The following is a 15539-nucleotide window of genomic DNA, read 5'->3' as shown; positions in this document are numbered from 1 at the left end:
AAACTCACATCCATTTACAAAGCAGAGGAAATACTGCCCAATATCATACACATAAATGTAAAAAAATGATGATTAGTGGAGTATACACTAATATTATTTTTAAAATATTATATTTAAAAAAATATAATTTAACTAATAAAAATATATTTCACATTGTATTATTTCAAAGAACTCCAGATATTGAGCTAAAAAAAAATTGTAAGTTGTTCAGATTTTATAATATTACTAGAGGAAGGCTTGTTTTTATTAATAAATGATTCACACCGTGTAAGCTCAAAGCTTGTGTATAGGAATATGAAATGTAAATTTTGTAGCATGTGAAAAATGCCATGTCTAACCAGGATTCAAACCTGGGATCTGCCACGTTAGCGACACTACCACTCCACATTGTAGATAGCAGAAATTCCTATAGATATCATTAACTGCATAGAAAAGTTTCTTTACTTATATTTGAGTTTATGAGAGTGATTTTAAAAACTAAATTTATGTTAGCAGCAGAGAGGATTAATAATATTATTTTTTAAATAGCATGATTAAGAATATTTTTCTGTTTAGCATCCAGAACCAATGTAAGGTATTACTTCAAGGGTGAGTAAGGATATGTATGAATCCAAATGAAGTGTAATTTTGTGCAGTCTCAGGTCGACTACTCCTGAGATGTGTGGTTAATTGAAACCCAACCAACAAAGAACACCGGTGTCCCTGATCTAGTATTCAAATCCATATAAAAATATTGGCCTTTACTAGGATTTGGACCTTAAAACTCTCGACTTCAAAATCAGCTGATTTGCGATGACATAGACCAGCTCGTTGGGTTTGATTAAGAATCTTTAACTTTAAGAAAAAAATAAATAAAACTTGGACAGTTATGAATTAACTTATTTCTATTGAATAAACTGAAATAAATTAATACAGCAATTACCATATTTTTAATCAACATAAATTCATGCTGAATGCTGTAATATATATTCTGAAAGTGTAAAAATACTACTGTTGCTTGTTGCTATCACATTATAAGTATACAAGAAGGATGTTTCTATATAAAACAAAAACATATGTCTGCTGCATAAAAAAGAAACCTGAATATAATGCTGATGTTTTTAGCAGTGAAAATATTTATAAAAAATCTGATGTAGACAACACATGACTTGTACACCCATTAAATTATATATACACATTTTTTGCTGCACTTTATTAAACTTATTCATTTGAAAGTGAGATACGATCTTCCAATTCTTTAATAAAGTGGACAGTTACACAATTTCTAAAATATTAGTTTTTATTAACATCAAATATTTATACAATTATTAATTCAACAATCTTACCTGAAATATTAGGATAGAGTAAAGTTCCTTTATTACTCTTTAAATAAGTGTAAGTCTTATCTATTTAATACTATGTTTTTTTTTTTTAAATTATGATGTAACCATCAACAAAATGAAATAGGAGAAGATTACTAAATTTTATAGTGATATTTATTATCAAGTAGACCAAACAAATGCATAAATAAATAAAAAAATTATATATTTATACAGGAGAAAATGGAGAACCTCGTAATACTCAATATAATATACTCACGCATATCATATTTCATCATTACATATGTATATTGTCACATACAAGTATTTCATTCATATTTTAATAAACATCTAGATTTAAATTTAATTTTATATAAACTAAAATTATACAAAGCGAACCAGTTAGTGTAATTATTACAATTTATGATAATTGATAAACAATTGATCAAAAGTCTTTATATCTACATAAAAGTAATAGTTATTGTTTCTAAGTTTCCAACCAGGAACAAAAAAATTAAATTTTGAAAGCAATTCTGGATAATCAATATGATGATTAATAATTTTATAAGTAAAAATTAAATCTTATCAGTGATGATTATACCGACTGTATACCTCAATTCAATTATAATCGTGGTCTGAATAATGCATTGTGTGCCCAGTTTTTTAAAAAAACATATCTAAGAAAATGGTGATTCACTTTTTAATTTTTTTTAAAAGTTAAAGAGTATTAGGTCTCCAGGTGCTGGAGCAGTATAAAAAATGTGGATAAATAAATGCAAAATATAAAGTTCAAAATGTGGTGATATTCTTAAAATTCTGTGAAAACCTCTTTATAGAATTCAATTCTTTTATAGGTCAACATGTTTTTTAAATGAAACTTTTCAGTCAAAATAAACCCCACGGTCCTTATTTCAGTAACTTGATTGATCTTCTGTAACCAGTTTTCTGTTTTTCAAAAGTTACAGAGAAATATTTATTAAAATTGCATGTCAACCCATTAAGATGATACCAATTTACCATATAGTCTAAATCCCTTTGCAAAGGAATCTATCAGTTGAGTCCTTAATAGCCAATGCCAGTTTTGCATCATCAGCAAAAAACAAAAATAGAGCAAACTCAATAACTGACCGACAACAAAGGAAAGCAAGGTGAGTACCTTGCCCCACAGTAGAAGTTACTTGAATAGGATTAGATATACAACTATCAATCTTAACACATTGAACTTGATTCTCTAGAAAAGATGAAATCCATATAAGTAAGGGATCAGAAATTCCAAATGCATCAAGCCTTCTTAAGAGCAGACCAATATTCACTCTATTAAAGGCAGTAGTTAAGTCAGAGTAAACAGCATCCACTGTAAATCCAAGTTTTAGGTGATGCATTCATTAAAGACAGATTCGTGTTAATCTGCCGTGTGATTTATGTTGAAGTGTTTATCTGCCAGAAAGGAAACCATGTTGCTGAGACGACTAATATATTTACACAAATATGGTGTAATAATATAAATAAGGCAGTCAAATAATTTAGCAAAGGTATTACATTTACTAATTGGAAGATAGTTATTAATATCAGCAAGATTCCCCTTTTTATAAAGTGGAGCAAAAACAGAAACAGTTTTTAAAAAACAAAGTATGTATATTTTCAGGATCAGGTGCTGATTTAATATTAAGATCCATGATACTGTAGAATTACTGCGCAGTGCAGGTGAGGAAGCGATTGATAGATTATACAAACTGGTGTGTAATATTTATGAAAAAGGGGAATTTCCATCAGACTTCAAAAAACGTGTTATAGTTATGATACCAAAGAAAGCAGGGGCAGATAAATGTGAAGAATATAGAACAATTAGTTTAACTAGTCATGCATCAAAAATCTTAACTAGAATTTTATACAGAAGAATTGAGAGGAGAGTGGAAGAAGTGTTAGGAGAAGACCAATTTGGTTTCAGAAAAAGTATAGGGACAAGGGAAGCAATTTTAGGCCTCAGATTAATAGTAGAAGGAAGATTAAAGAAAAACAAACCAACATACTTGGTGTTTATAGACCTAGAAAAGGCTTTCGATAACGTAGATTGGAATATAATGTTCAGCGTTTTAAAAAAATTAGGGTTCAAATACAGAGATAGAAGAACAATTGCTAACATGTACAGGAACCAAACAGCAACAATAACAATTGAAGAACATAAGAAAGAAGCCCTAATAAGAAAGGGAGTCCGACAAGGATGTTCCCTATCTTCGTTACTTTTTAATCTTTACATGGAACTAGCAGTTAATGATGTGAAAGAACAATTTAGATTCGGAGTAACAGTACAAGGTGAAAAGATAAAGATGCTACGATTTGCTGATGATATAGTAATTCTAGCCGAGAGTAAAAAGGATTTAGAAGAAACAATGAACGGCATAGATGAAGTCCTACGCAAGAACTATCGCATGAAAATAAACAAGAACAAAACAAAAGTAATGAAATGTAGTAGAAATAACAAAGATGGACCACTGAATGTGAAAATAGGAGGAGAAAAGATTATGGAGGTAGAAGAATTTTGTTATTTGGGAAGTAAAATTACTAAAGATGGACGAAGCAGGAGCGATATAAAATGCCGAATAGCACAAGCTAAACGAGCCTTCAGTAAGAAATATAATTTGTTTACATCAAAAATTAATTTAAATGTCAGGAAAAGATTTTTGAAAGTGTATGTTTGGAGTGTCGCTTTATATGGAAGTGAAACTTGGACAATCGGAATATCTGAGAAGAAAAGATTAGAAGCTTTTGAAATGTGGTGCTATAGGAGAATGTTAAAAATCAGATGGGTGGATAAAGTGACAAATGAAGAGGTATTGCGGCAAATAGATGAAGAAAGAAGCATTTGGAAAAATATAGTTAAAAGAAGAGACAGACTTATAGGCCACATACTAAGGCATCCTGGAATAGTCGCTTTAATATTGGAAGGACAGGTAGAAGGGAAAAATTGTGTAGGCAGGCCACGTTTGGAGTATGTAAAACAAATTGTAGGATGTAGAGGGTATACTGAAATGAAACGACTAGTACTAGATAGGGAATCTTGGAGAGCTGCATCAAACCAGTCAAATGACTGAAGACAAAAAAAAAAAAAAAAAATCCATGATACCCTTGCACATCTCATCCTCACCAAATTGAATCAAATTAATGTTAAAGCTTACTTCAGTAGATGACAAATCAGTCCCAGTATAAACACTACCAAATTTCTTGGCAAACAATTCAACAGTGTCTTGCAAACAATCTGCTCTATCATTATTATAAAACATTGTACTAGTAAGAGATCTACTAGAGTCTAACAAGTTAACAAATTTGAAAAAATAACTACAATCATTTATCAACAGCATTTTCTACATCAGTGTAGTAGTTGCTTTCATCACGTTTACAAAGTTGCTTACATAAAGATCTCTCCTTCCTAAATAACTCAAATTAATATTCAGAATTATACAATTTATGAAACTTTTTTCTTATTAGTAATCGCCCCTTCTGAATTCCTTTGAGAACCAGTTTGGACAAGTACGTGATGCAATGTGAGTTTTTGATACATGCTCAAGAATAATTCTCGTATTATTAATAAATGTATTTAGTTCAATAACATAATTATTAAAATTAATTTCATTTATATCAGTAGGTAAATCTTTATCAAAAAGGCTTAATTTACTACAAGTAAAAGTATGATCAGCCATTCTGAAGTCAGAAATGTAATCATTAAAAGTTAACTTATTAATAAAAATAACTGGAAAACTAACCTCTAAAGCACTGTGAAATTCATCACAATCAAAGATAACATCACACAATTCGCAGAAGAAAGATTAATAGTATTAGAAAAAAGATTCAGAATGTTACCTCTAGCATTAACACATTTATTAAATTGACTGAGATTGTATGTTATACAAATGTTAGTGGCACATGAAGCCAAATTTCTTGCCTCCACATTACTATGATAATCCAACGCTGATGATAAATTACCATTTGACGATGTTGATTACCATTTTATTGTTTTGAAAACAATATAAGTTAGAAGTTTATATTGGGCCCTGAATAAAATGGTAAGTTGCATTCTTAAAACTTGATGGGTCTAAAACATTTTAGTTGTCTAGGAGCTGAAGGGTGTGAAATGACACCCTTCACCATTGACCAGAATGTCATTGACCATTACCATATGTCATAAAATATTTATCATAGATGATCAAAGTCTAATGATACATTGTATAGTTTCCACTACATGCTGTTTGTGTTTATTAGTGGCTGATGACCAATATGCAGTCAGTGTCCTAAAGAATGCAAAATGTTTATTAGCACATTTCCCATCCTTGCTACAGAATTTTAATAAATTAGAAAAGTAAATTATTAAAATTAAATTAAAAATTAATTAAAATTTATTTAATTATTTTAATATATGGAATAAATTTTTCAATATAATCAATTTTTCTGCTGAAACCAAAACTAAGAAGGATTATTGAACTTTACATGAAAAGTTTATACTCTGAGAGTATTTACTCTGAAAGTCAAAAAGTAAGGAAAAAAATTTATTTCCCTCATAATCACATATATCGCAGCATTGACTATTCTGTTGAAAATTGAAACCTCGCACATTTTTTCTATTGGAAATATTGTTTTGTGTTAGTTGTTGTAGTTATGTTTAAAAGGCAATTTAGAATGAGTCCTTTGCCTGATCGTACCAAGGAAAAAATCTGAGCTCTGATATGTTTTGAGCGGAGTTAGTTTGTAGAATGCAGCAGCAATATGGAGAGAGTTGTTGAAGTGAAATCAAAATCTACGAATGAATTGATAGTTTTTAAAAAGATTTCTTTCTTGAGACTTACAACAGAAGGTAGGCTTTTACTTCAAATAATAATGACAATTTTGACAAAGTTAAATAAATTATTCACAATAATCTACGAATTATTATAATTTTCCAGAAGTTTTTGAAACATTATGAAGATGAATGATCCATTAATGGGAGATACAGGTCTCAAGAGTAAATGACAAAGTGTAGTTGAAAATTATTTCATTTCCTACAGAAAAAAAGATTCAAAACTCACACATCTTCAGTAAACTCTGTGATGACTGTATTCTAGGATGTGGAAGATGTAACTTTTGTTCCTTTCACACTCTAAAGTAAAATCAAATGTAAAATGCATGAATTTGCTTAAGGATAATTCTTGACCGCATGAGGACAACTAAATAAACAATCCTTTGCCTTCAAGATCTCAATTTTAAGCTTCTGAATCGCCCACCATGCAGTCCTGATGTGACACCAAACAGTTTTCATCCTTTTGGCCCATTAAAAGAATTGTAGAGGAATAATTTTTGTTGTGATGAAGAGGTAAATGGAAGCAGTGCAAATATTAGTTCAAAAGGTTTCTTCAAGAAAGTGATTCCAAATTTTGTTAAAAGATGGAGGACTAAGTGCATAGAACTATAAGGGAGTTTTATGTAGATGCAAATAAAAATAATAATTTCTTTTAAATTTTACCTTACCTTTTGACTTACAGGATTGAGAAAATTACCATGGCTCCTTTCCATCAGTCGTCCAGATTCTAAATTTTTTCTCATTTAGGTTAAATTTTTTTTACAAGATTTTACTGGTTATCTGGATCCTTGTTAGAATTATCCTGTGAAATTATACTTTCATTTGGGGTTCTCTTTATCCCAAAAAAAGAGATTATCTCTGATGAATGAGTAATGTGGAAATTCATATTTTTTTATACTTATAGATTTACACTTAAAAAGCTTAAAAAAAATAAGAAGTTGAGATTTGACCGATCTATGTATATAATTAATTTTTCTCTATGCTCAAGGCTTAAATATTCACCAAATGACTGATTTTAGTATTTATTTCTTTTTAGTAAAGTGTCATTGTAAGTTTTTAACAATTAACTATACTAGGGAAAATGTTTTATCAAAAAAATATACTTCTAAATAGATAATTAGAAGATATTTTTCTTCTTTTTATTTTGACAGTGGTGTTTTGAATTATTATTATGTAGTGATAGAGGCTGATGTTATTCTAAGAATCAAAGTATTTTAAATGTAGGATAAAAGAAATGTTAACATATTTCTATATTCCAGAGACTCTTAATTCACGCTAATTAATAGTTTACATTGTACATTTAATACTTCTACTATATTTCTTTTTTTTATTTTCATCAAGAAGCAGGTTTCTCACTGTTTAGGTTTTGCAAATGGCTTTTTCATACTACCTTTTTTTTTATTGGCCCATCCATATTTTAAATAAAACTAGAAAATGTAAGAATACTTTTTTCTTTTCTCAACTTTTTTATTTTTGTTTTAAATCTACCCCAAATTATGGATTAGTAAGTACTATGTAACTGTTTTTAATTTGATATTTCTAAAATTAAAAATTTAATTTTATAAAATAAAGTATTGTTATTAAATCATTTACAATCTTTACTCAAATTTTTTTTTCATATCTAAAGTTTTTCCACATACTCTCAATCAACTCAGAAAATTTGAAATGCGCAAACTTTTTTTATGGGATTCAACACCTTTTAATCCCTTCTAGTACATCAAAACTCTCCCAGTCGATAATATATAAAAATTGAATTATTTCTGCCCCATGGTTGTTAAGGCAAGGGAGAATTAGCGTGTTTTGTCACAAAACAGAACTACTTTCATTCTTAAAAAGAATTATTTGATCAAAAATACTCTGATACTTTTGTACCGAGGCATTGCGTGTTTCTGAAAATTTTGCCACTGGTTTGTTAGCCTTTTTTCTAGCTTACTTTGAAGTGTGAAAGTATAACCTGGCTCATTAATCAGTCAGAAATATGGAGCATAATTATCTTGATTATTAGTGAAAAGGAGAAAATTTCAACCACTGAAAACTCAATGACATCATTCTAAGCAGATTCTAAATTCTGATCATAAATATATTTGTTTTTAACATAGGTACTTCTTAAATTAAGAAAACTATGTCAAGTGTGTGTATGTGTGCGCATGTGTGTCTGTGTGTGAAAATAATTTATTTTTAATGACTAACATTCTATTGTATTATTAAATCATCTACGAAATGATTAACCTACAACCATGAACACATTGTTTTAACATCAAATATAAGAGCAAGTAGAAAAAAATTCTATTTGCAAATGTAAGTGATATTTTTTTCTATTGACAGATTACTTTTAATATAAGTATCTAACATTTATTTACTTTCTTCTACAAAACACAAGGAAATACTGCAATTGCGAAAAATTTTGGTTTTCAGATTTCAACAGAAATATCCATTTTGACCATCCTTGAATTCATCTTGATTAGTTTTGACATGACATATACATTTGTACATATTTATCTTGCATAACTCAAAAACAATTAGCCATAGAATGTAGACATTTTGAATTTAGAACTGTTGTATATATAGTTGTGCACCTCCCCTTTTGATTGCAATCGACAAAATTTTTTTTAAATTTTCCAAAAAAGCCCAAATCCAAAAAATTTGGTTTTTGGTCTTTTTCTTAACTGCAGTAATAAGCCTTCATGAGAGCTATACAATGATATATCTATCATAAGTGGTATTTATTTTCATTGGTTCCAAAGTAATATCCAAATAAAATTTTAATTAATAAAATATTTGGATATTACAAGGGGAGGCACATTGGTTCAAATCCAACTTCATCTCCTTTTTTTTAATTTAAATATATTGATTTATTTTAATAATTATTAACCTCTGATTATAAAAAAAATTTTACAATAAATAATTCAATAATAATAAAACGGAAAAAAATCAGAAGTTATTAGTGAAAAAAAATTTTATGTACTTTTAAAAATGTGTATATGTAATCTAATAGGTGTATAAGGACATCATGTAGTGTCCACATCAGATTTTTTTTTTAGTCAATTTATTGTTGATTATCATTATACCAAGTTATACTCTCATATGTTTCATTTATTTTTCCATATTTGAAATTAAAAGATTTAAAGAATGTTAGTTTTTTAATAAAATTATTTACTCATATATGTAAAATAGCTTGTAAACCATTTAGTCATGACATATTTTTTAAAATTACTTTTTTTTAATTTATTTTAAATTATAGATATTTTAGATTATTGTTTGGTCATTTAAATTAACACCATGGTTATTTTATGAGTTAATTTTATGTTTTATTATTTATTTTGACTTATTTTAATTACAATAGGGCCTTGTTATTTTCTATTTATGATTATTTTATATCTTATGATGAATACATACATTTGAAGGATTCTCTTACAGTTTGGATGGGAAAGCAAATAAGAGCAATTTATCAGTTGATAATCATATGTAATTGGAATTTTCAATTTATACTATATTGAAGTTTTGAGAGAACCATAGCGTTAAATTATATTTTCAGTCTCTGTTGTTTATCACTTGAATAGTTTTATTTAACATGTGATAATTTTTTTTCATTTTTTAATTCAATTTTATATTTAATTCATTTAAAACCCCCTGTATAATGTGTTTTGATATGTTTAGTGAGTAGGTGATTTTAAGTACTGGAGCATGTATCTAAATATAAGGCAATCCTTAAATAATACTCCTTAAAAATATTTTTTTTTTTAAATTTAAAAATGTTGACAGTTTCCAAAATGAGTTCATGAAACATATTTCTATGGTTTATCTTAATGGGGCTTATGATTTTTATGTTCCTCAAATACACATTTTGTAAAGGTACAAACAAACTATTACTTATTTACTTTTTAATATCAAGTTACTGGGAATCATTTTGAAATGAAATTGTTGGAGAATTTGTCATAAATTAAGAGTTTGTTAACTTGTCAAAATAGACTGGTGCAAAAATGTAAAATAATTCAAGTTGAAATGTAGTTATCAAAATTTAATATGTGCAAAAATTATTTTAATTTTTTACTAAACTGTTTCAACATTTGGATCTACTAATAATGCCAATATCAAGGAAGAGGTGGGGCACCTTTTGTAATAGTTGGGAGTTACAATGTACACATCAAAGTAAGCTGCTGTTTATTTATTAATTAACAGTGACATATTATTTGTTTATTAATGTGACAATAAAAATGTAATTTTTTTTTTTTAACAATAATTTTATTTTTACTTTTAAGGGCCTACTAATATGCATCATGGTAGCAGAAATTTAAGAGTAACTTGATTTATAATGCATATTTATTTTACAGCTTTATTTTTTATTAAATTAGGAACTGCTGATTTATTATGTTACTTATTAGTGGTTAAAAAACACCATTTATTTTATTATTAGTTATATTCATTCATTCTAATACAAGTTATTCTGATTAGTATTACACTATTTTGATGTCATGTTAGCAGAACCTCAACCTTTTATGAAATAAAATTGTATATATTAAATAAATTGCATGGTTCATTTATGTTTAAATGCTACAAATGCTTGTGCAAGTTAGATTTTGATATACATTATTATTCACTGTATTGTAAGAAATATCAATGTCTTGACAGGTTAGCAGACCCTCAATTTATAAAATTGTAATAAAAAACCAAGCTGCATACATCTTATTTTAAGATCTTGAGCGTTTCATTCTTACTAGATTTTTAAGAGATTGTGCTGTATACACTTAATGTTTGTAAACCCTCATTTGTTTAGTTTTTCCTGTTTTAGGTATCAATTTTTAATAAAGATACACTGATAGGACAAATTATGTGGTTCATTTCAGTTAGAAAACAATTCATTTTTTCGCCGAATTAGATTTTGATAACTGTATTTTATGCAGTTATTTTAAGCGATATATTAAATCCTCAGTTCATTAAAAAAATAATAACTGATAATTTTGTTTATTTGCACTTAATGTTTATGTCAGTAGTTTAACAATTTTTCAAATTAGTCCTCCTAACTTGCATGTTTTTTTATGACTGCTACAGTCATTAACTGCTGTTAAAGTTTAATTTCATTATAAAAATAGGTGCATGTTACATGTAATTGGGCAATGGCCTGTGACTACCAGAGAAAGAGAAAATAATAAATTAATGTTAACAGGATGTTGAGAAGCTGCACCCAGTATTAGTCAGTGCTATTTTATCATAATACTGTAATTTTTCAGAATGCTTCTCCATGAAACATTCCAACTGTTGTGGAATGACCAGAGAGGGCTGTTCTTGAACATATTTTTCAAGTTTAATTTCTCACTTTCAAGGTGTTTTTTTTTTAATTTGCATTTGATCTATTTTATCAAAAACACTTACTTTTCACTTGTATTGTTTTATTGTGCCATTTTTTAATGGTAATTTTGAAAAGTTTGAGAAATAGGCTTTGATCTGTTTTTTGAAAATTTTTCTAGTTTATTACTCAACTCTGCTAATTATTTGGCAGAGTATTTTTTATTTGCAAATGACCCTGCTATGTAATATTTTTCTTGAATTTTTGCTGAAAGTAGTCATCTCAGCTTAAAAATGGTTCATAGAAATTCATGATTTAATTTTCATCCCTTGAAACTTAATTCAAATTTTTCAAATAAAATATTCCTTTCATTAGAAAAGACCTCAAGAAAAGTTATTCTTATGGCTGTTGTTTCTTATTTTTCAAAGAAACTGTTCAACTTTATTTACATCCAACCAAAACAACTGACAGAAACATGTACAAAATTATTTTACCTCAATCTTCTAAGGCAATTCATCAGTACGTTGTTTTTGAAAAGTGAAAAGATTTTTAAAAAACTCTTCTCTTTCATAAATAAAAAAGTTAAAACATCTTTTATAAAGCAAACAACTTCTTACTCCTCACTTATAGTTCATCTTTTATCTTTTTACCACTAATTTTCTAGCCTTTACTTTCAATAAAACAAAGTAGCTAGAATAAAAGTGAGAAGTGAAAAATTGAAGTGTATGTTTAAAAAACAGGCCCCAGGTAGTTGTTTTTTTTATTCCTAAAACTTGTAGTAGGAAATCATTTTTATACATAAAATTATACATAGTGTTAAACCTTTAGTCAGATACCCTATGAAAGCATCCTAAACTACTCAGTTATTTTATCAATGCAAGATATGTTTATGACGTCTCTTATCCTGTTGTTGGCACCTTTTTTTTTATTCATCTTTTGTTGTTCAGTTTCACAGTGATTCCTTCTAGTAGTTATTCCTTTGGAATTTAAAAAAAATTGATTTAAGAAAAACCTTTACTAATAGTAAAACCCAAAACTGTTCTAATTAAAATAGATTTTTCCAATCTCATTTGCTGCAATTATGTCTGATGTAGAAAAAATACAGCTAATCAACTCTTTTCAGTTGTAAAGAGTAAACTTCGGTTTAGTCAAATTTAGTTATTTGTTTATGAAAATAATTTTTCATATGTATTAGCTAATTTTTATGCTGAGATTTGGTATGTCATGTATTATTGCCTAAATTATTACTAAATTTGTGAGACACCTCTCTTCTCTCCTCCCACTATCAATCACTTCCCTCCCTCCACCCCATCCTTCCCACCATCACCACTCTTTCTATCCATCCACTCCATCAGTTCCTCCCTTCCTCTGATTTTATTCAAGAGTATGCTGTTATTTTTATGGAAATATTGAAATAATAATAATAGGGCTGATTAACTTTTACTGATAAAATTATTGACCATTAAAATGTTTTTGTTTTTTTTTAAATTAATTTAATACCAGCCAGTACACTAATTAGAATGTTAGCTTTTCAATTATTCAATTCTTTGTTCAGTTCCCAGCAAGGATAATCACTATTTAGAATCAACTTGTCCTAAATAAATAAAAGTGGTAAATAGTAGTACTGCTTGAGTACAGCACTGAAAACTTGTGATTGTACGACATTTTGTCGTAGCTCTGTGCAGTTTGGTATTTTGTCTTCATTCCCATGTTGGTACAAAACTCTACCTGATGTTGAAATATTTTTTATGATGTTAAAAATTTTACATCATAAATATTTTTATAAAAAAAAATATATGTATGAGTTGTTTTAGAAATTAACCAAACATTTTTAATTACACACCAACATAGATATTTAGTGTTGTGTTTTAGCAGCATTGTGTTCTGCATAACCTCCTCTGTAACCACATATTTTTGGATTGTTGATATATTTAATTTATTTTTTGTGTTATTGATATTTGTGTGCAACTTGTTTAAGCATTAGTAGCGATTTTTGTATGTGCAATTTTTTGATGATTGAACTTTTGTCTCATTGTTGTAGCAATAAACTCAGCCTTTTTCTCCTGTTATGACCTTTTCCTGAGTGTTTCATCATCATCAGATTATTCAAGAACTTGTTGAAAAGCATCCACTTGATGTTCTTTCTACTGTTCGGTCAACAAATGAGGCACAAACTTTGTTGCAACTCAGTTATGTTCAATTTTTCAGTCAAAATGTCATGGCATGATCCAATTAAGATGCTAACCTCTTTTGCAAGTTCTCTCACAGTCAATCGGCAATTTGCGTGCACCAAGTCAAAGGCCTTCCTGGTCAAGGCTCATCTTCAATTGACTGATGACCACTTTTAACCATTAGTAACATTGCGTACAACTCAGAGCATCATCTTCATAAGCTTGTTTCAAAAGTTGAAACGTTTCTCTGAAATTTTCCACAGTTTCATGTAAAATTTTACATTGTATCGTTGCTCCAGTAAATCCACATTACAAAAATCACTAATACTTAAAACATATTGCACTTAAATATCAATAACAGGAAAACTAAACGAGATACCAACAATACAAGAACATGTGGTTATAGAGGCGGTTTTATGGAACACAGTGCTACCAACCACACATCACTAAATACCTTCGTTGGCATGTAATAAAAATGTTTGGTTATTTTCTGAACAGATCTCATATATAAAATAATTTGAATTGTTTGTTATTTTTTTATGGGAAAATATAATGTAGTTTTTTAATTTCTGTGTTTGTTATTTTATATTGTAATAAGTCCACATTGTGAATAGTTTTACTTCGATATTGAATTATGAATGTTTGTACAGTAAATGTAAGGGATTGAAAATAAAAATTTAATATTTAAATTAGTAATTTTCTGCACAGATCTTCATTACTGAATAAGTTTTGATTTGCTTAGTTAGTTGAACAAGATTGAAATTACCTTTGAAAAATTTCTTCTTCAGTATTGTTTTCAGGGGTTACTTATTTGATTATGTTGATATTCTCTATAAAAAGGGAAATTATGCCATAAGATACATTCTCTGTTCCCCAACATTATTTGTTTTTAAAGTAAATTATAAAGATTATGTATGATAAATGAATTGTCCCAAATATAAGTATGCTTTTCTTCTAATAATTTTAAATTTATTACACATTATGTGCAATTAATGTCTAAATTGATTGACAATTTTTATTTATCTTCATTCTAAAATTATTACCGTAATATTACACAATAGATAATGTTTAGCTTTAGTATTAAGCCAGAATTTGGCCACCTTATTTACCTATAGTTCTGACTTATGACGATCCTCAAGCCGAAGATGAAGAGAGTTCCCTGCCACACCTTGATGGGTTCCAGAGCAAATTACCACCAGGAATTTTACCACATGGTCTACCACAGGTCAAAGAGATGGAACCTGCTGTTACTTCACTTGAACAAGAACCACCGAAGAAAGAAACAAAAACTGGTGAGTGACTTTTTTCTACTTTTTTTTTTGTAATAATATCAGCGACATATTTTTTCTATTCCTATGTGTATGTTTTAATCTGCAACCTTACTGCCTGATGATGTGAAGATTATATATATGACATGTAAATGAGGTGTATAGCTTTGTACAGACTCGGGCTGTTCCTGAGATGTGTGGTTAATTAAACCCTAACTTTATACTAGTATTCAGGTCTAGTGTTCAAATCTGTATGAAAGTAACTTACCTTTACTAAAATTTGAACTTCACAACCTTAAATTTCAAAAATCAGATATTTAATAGATTAGCTTAATATGTGACATTTTTGGATCAAGATTCCCAGTTTTGTAAACTTTAATAATAATGTCTAAGTGTCAGTCTTATTATAAAGGTTACTTATTCAAATCTGGGTCAGATTTGTTATTTAATCCTCACTGATGAAGGAAGTTAAAGATAGTTGGACAAGTACTATTTGCATCAATCTCTTGTGTAATGTTAATTGTGAAGGTTTTTCATTTATCTCTCCCATCCATATAGTTGTACTTTTGGCCTCTCATTTTAAATATTTTTTTTTTGTCTTTAAACTTACAGTACCAATGATAATTAAATGCTAATAAAATTTGAGTTAAATAAATTATTTTGCTTTAAAGTACTTGAGTTTTAAGGAAA

General features: G+C 28.3%; 1 protein-coding gene across 16 annotated transcripts in view; it reads left to right on the top strand.

Annotated features, from left to right (window-relative positions):
- sw (cytoplasmic dynein 1 intermediate chain short wing) overlaps positions 1–15539 on the top strand; it is an 87973-nt gene that overhangs the window by 48838 nt on the left and 23596 nt on the right. For 8 of the 16 annotated variants that reach the window (XM_075376080.1, XM_075376077.1, XM_075376079.1 and 5 more), the window contains one exon: positions 14721–14873. In XM_075376080.1, the coding sequence (XP_075232195.1) occupies positions 14721–14873 (153 nt within the window). Of the gene's footprint in view, positions 1–14696; positions 14874–15539 lie in introns of all 16 variants that reach the window. The other 8 variants (XM_075376074.1, XM_075376070.1, XM_075376073.1 and 5 more) reach the window with 1 other exon arrangement.

The sequence above is a fragment of the Lycorma delicatula genome, chromosome 9 (assembly GCF_047948215.1).
Source record: "Lycorma delicatula isolate Av1 chromosome 9, ASM4794821v1, whole genome shotgun sequence".
In the NCBI taxonomy this organism is placed as follows: Eukaryota; Metazoa; Arthropoda; class Insecta; order Hemiptera; family Fulgoridae; genus Lycorma; species Lycorma delicatula.
Note: the sequence above shows the minus strand (reverse complement) of the source record. Positions and strands in the feature narration are given on the sequence as shown.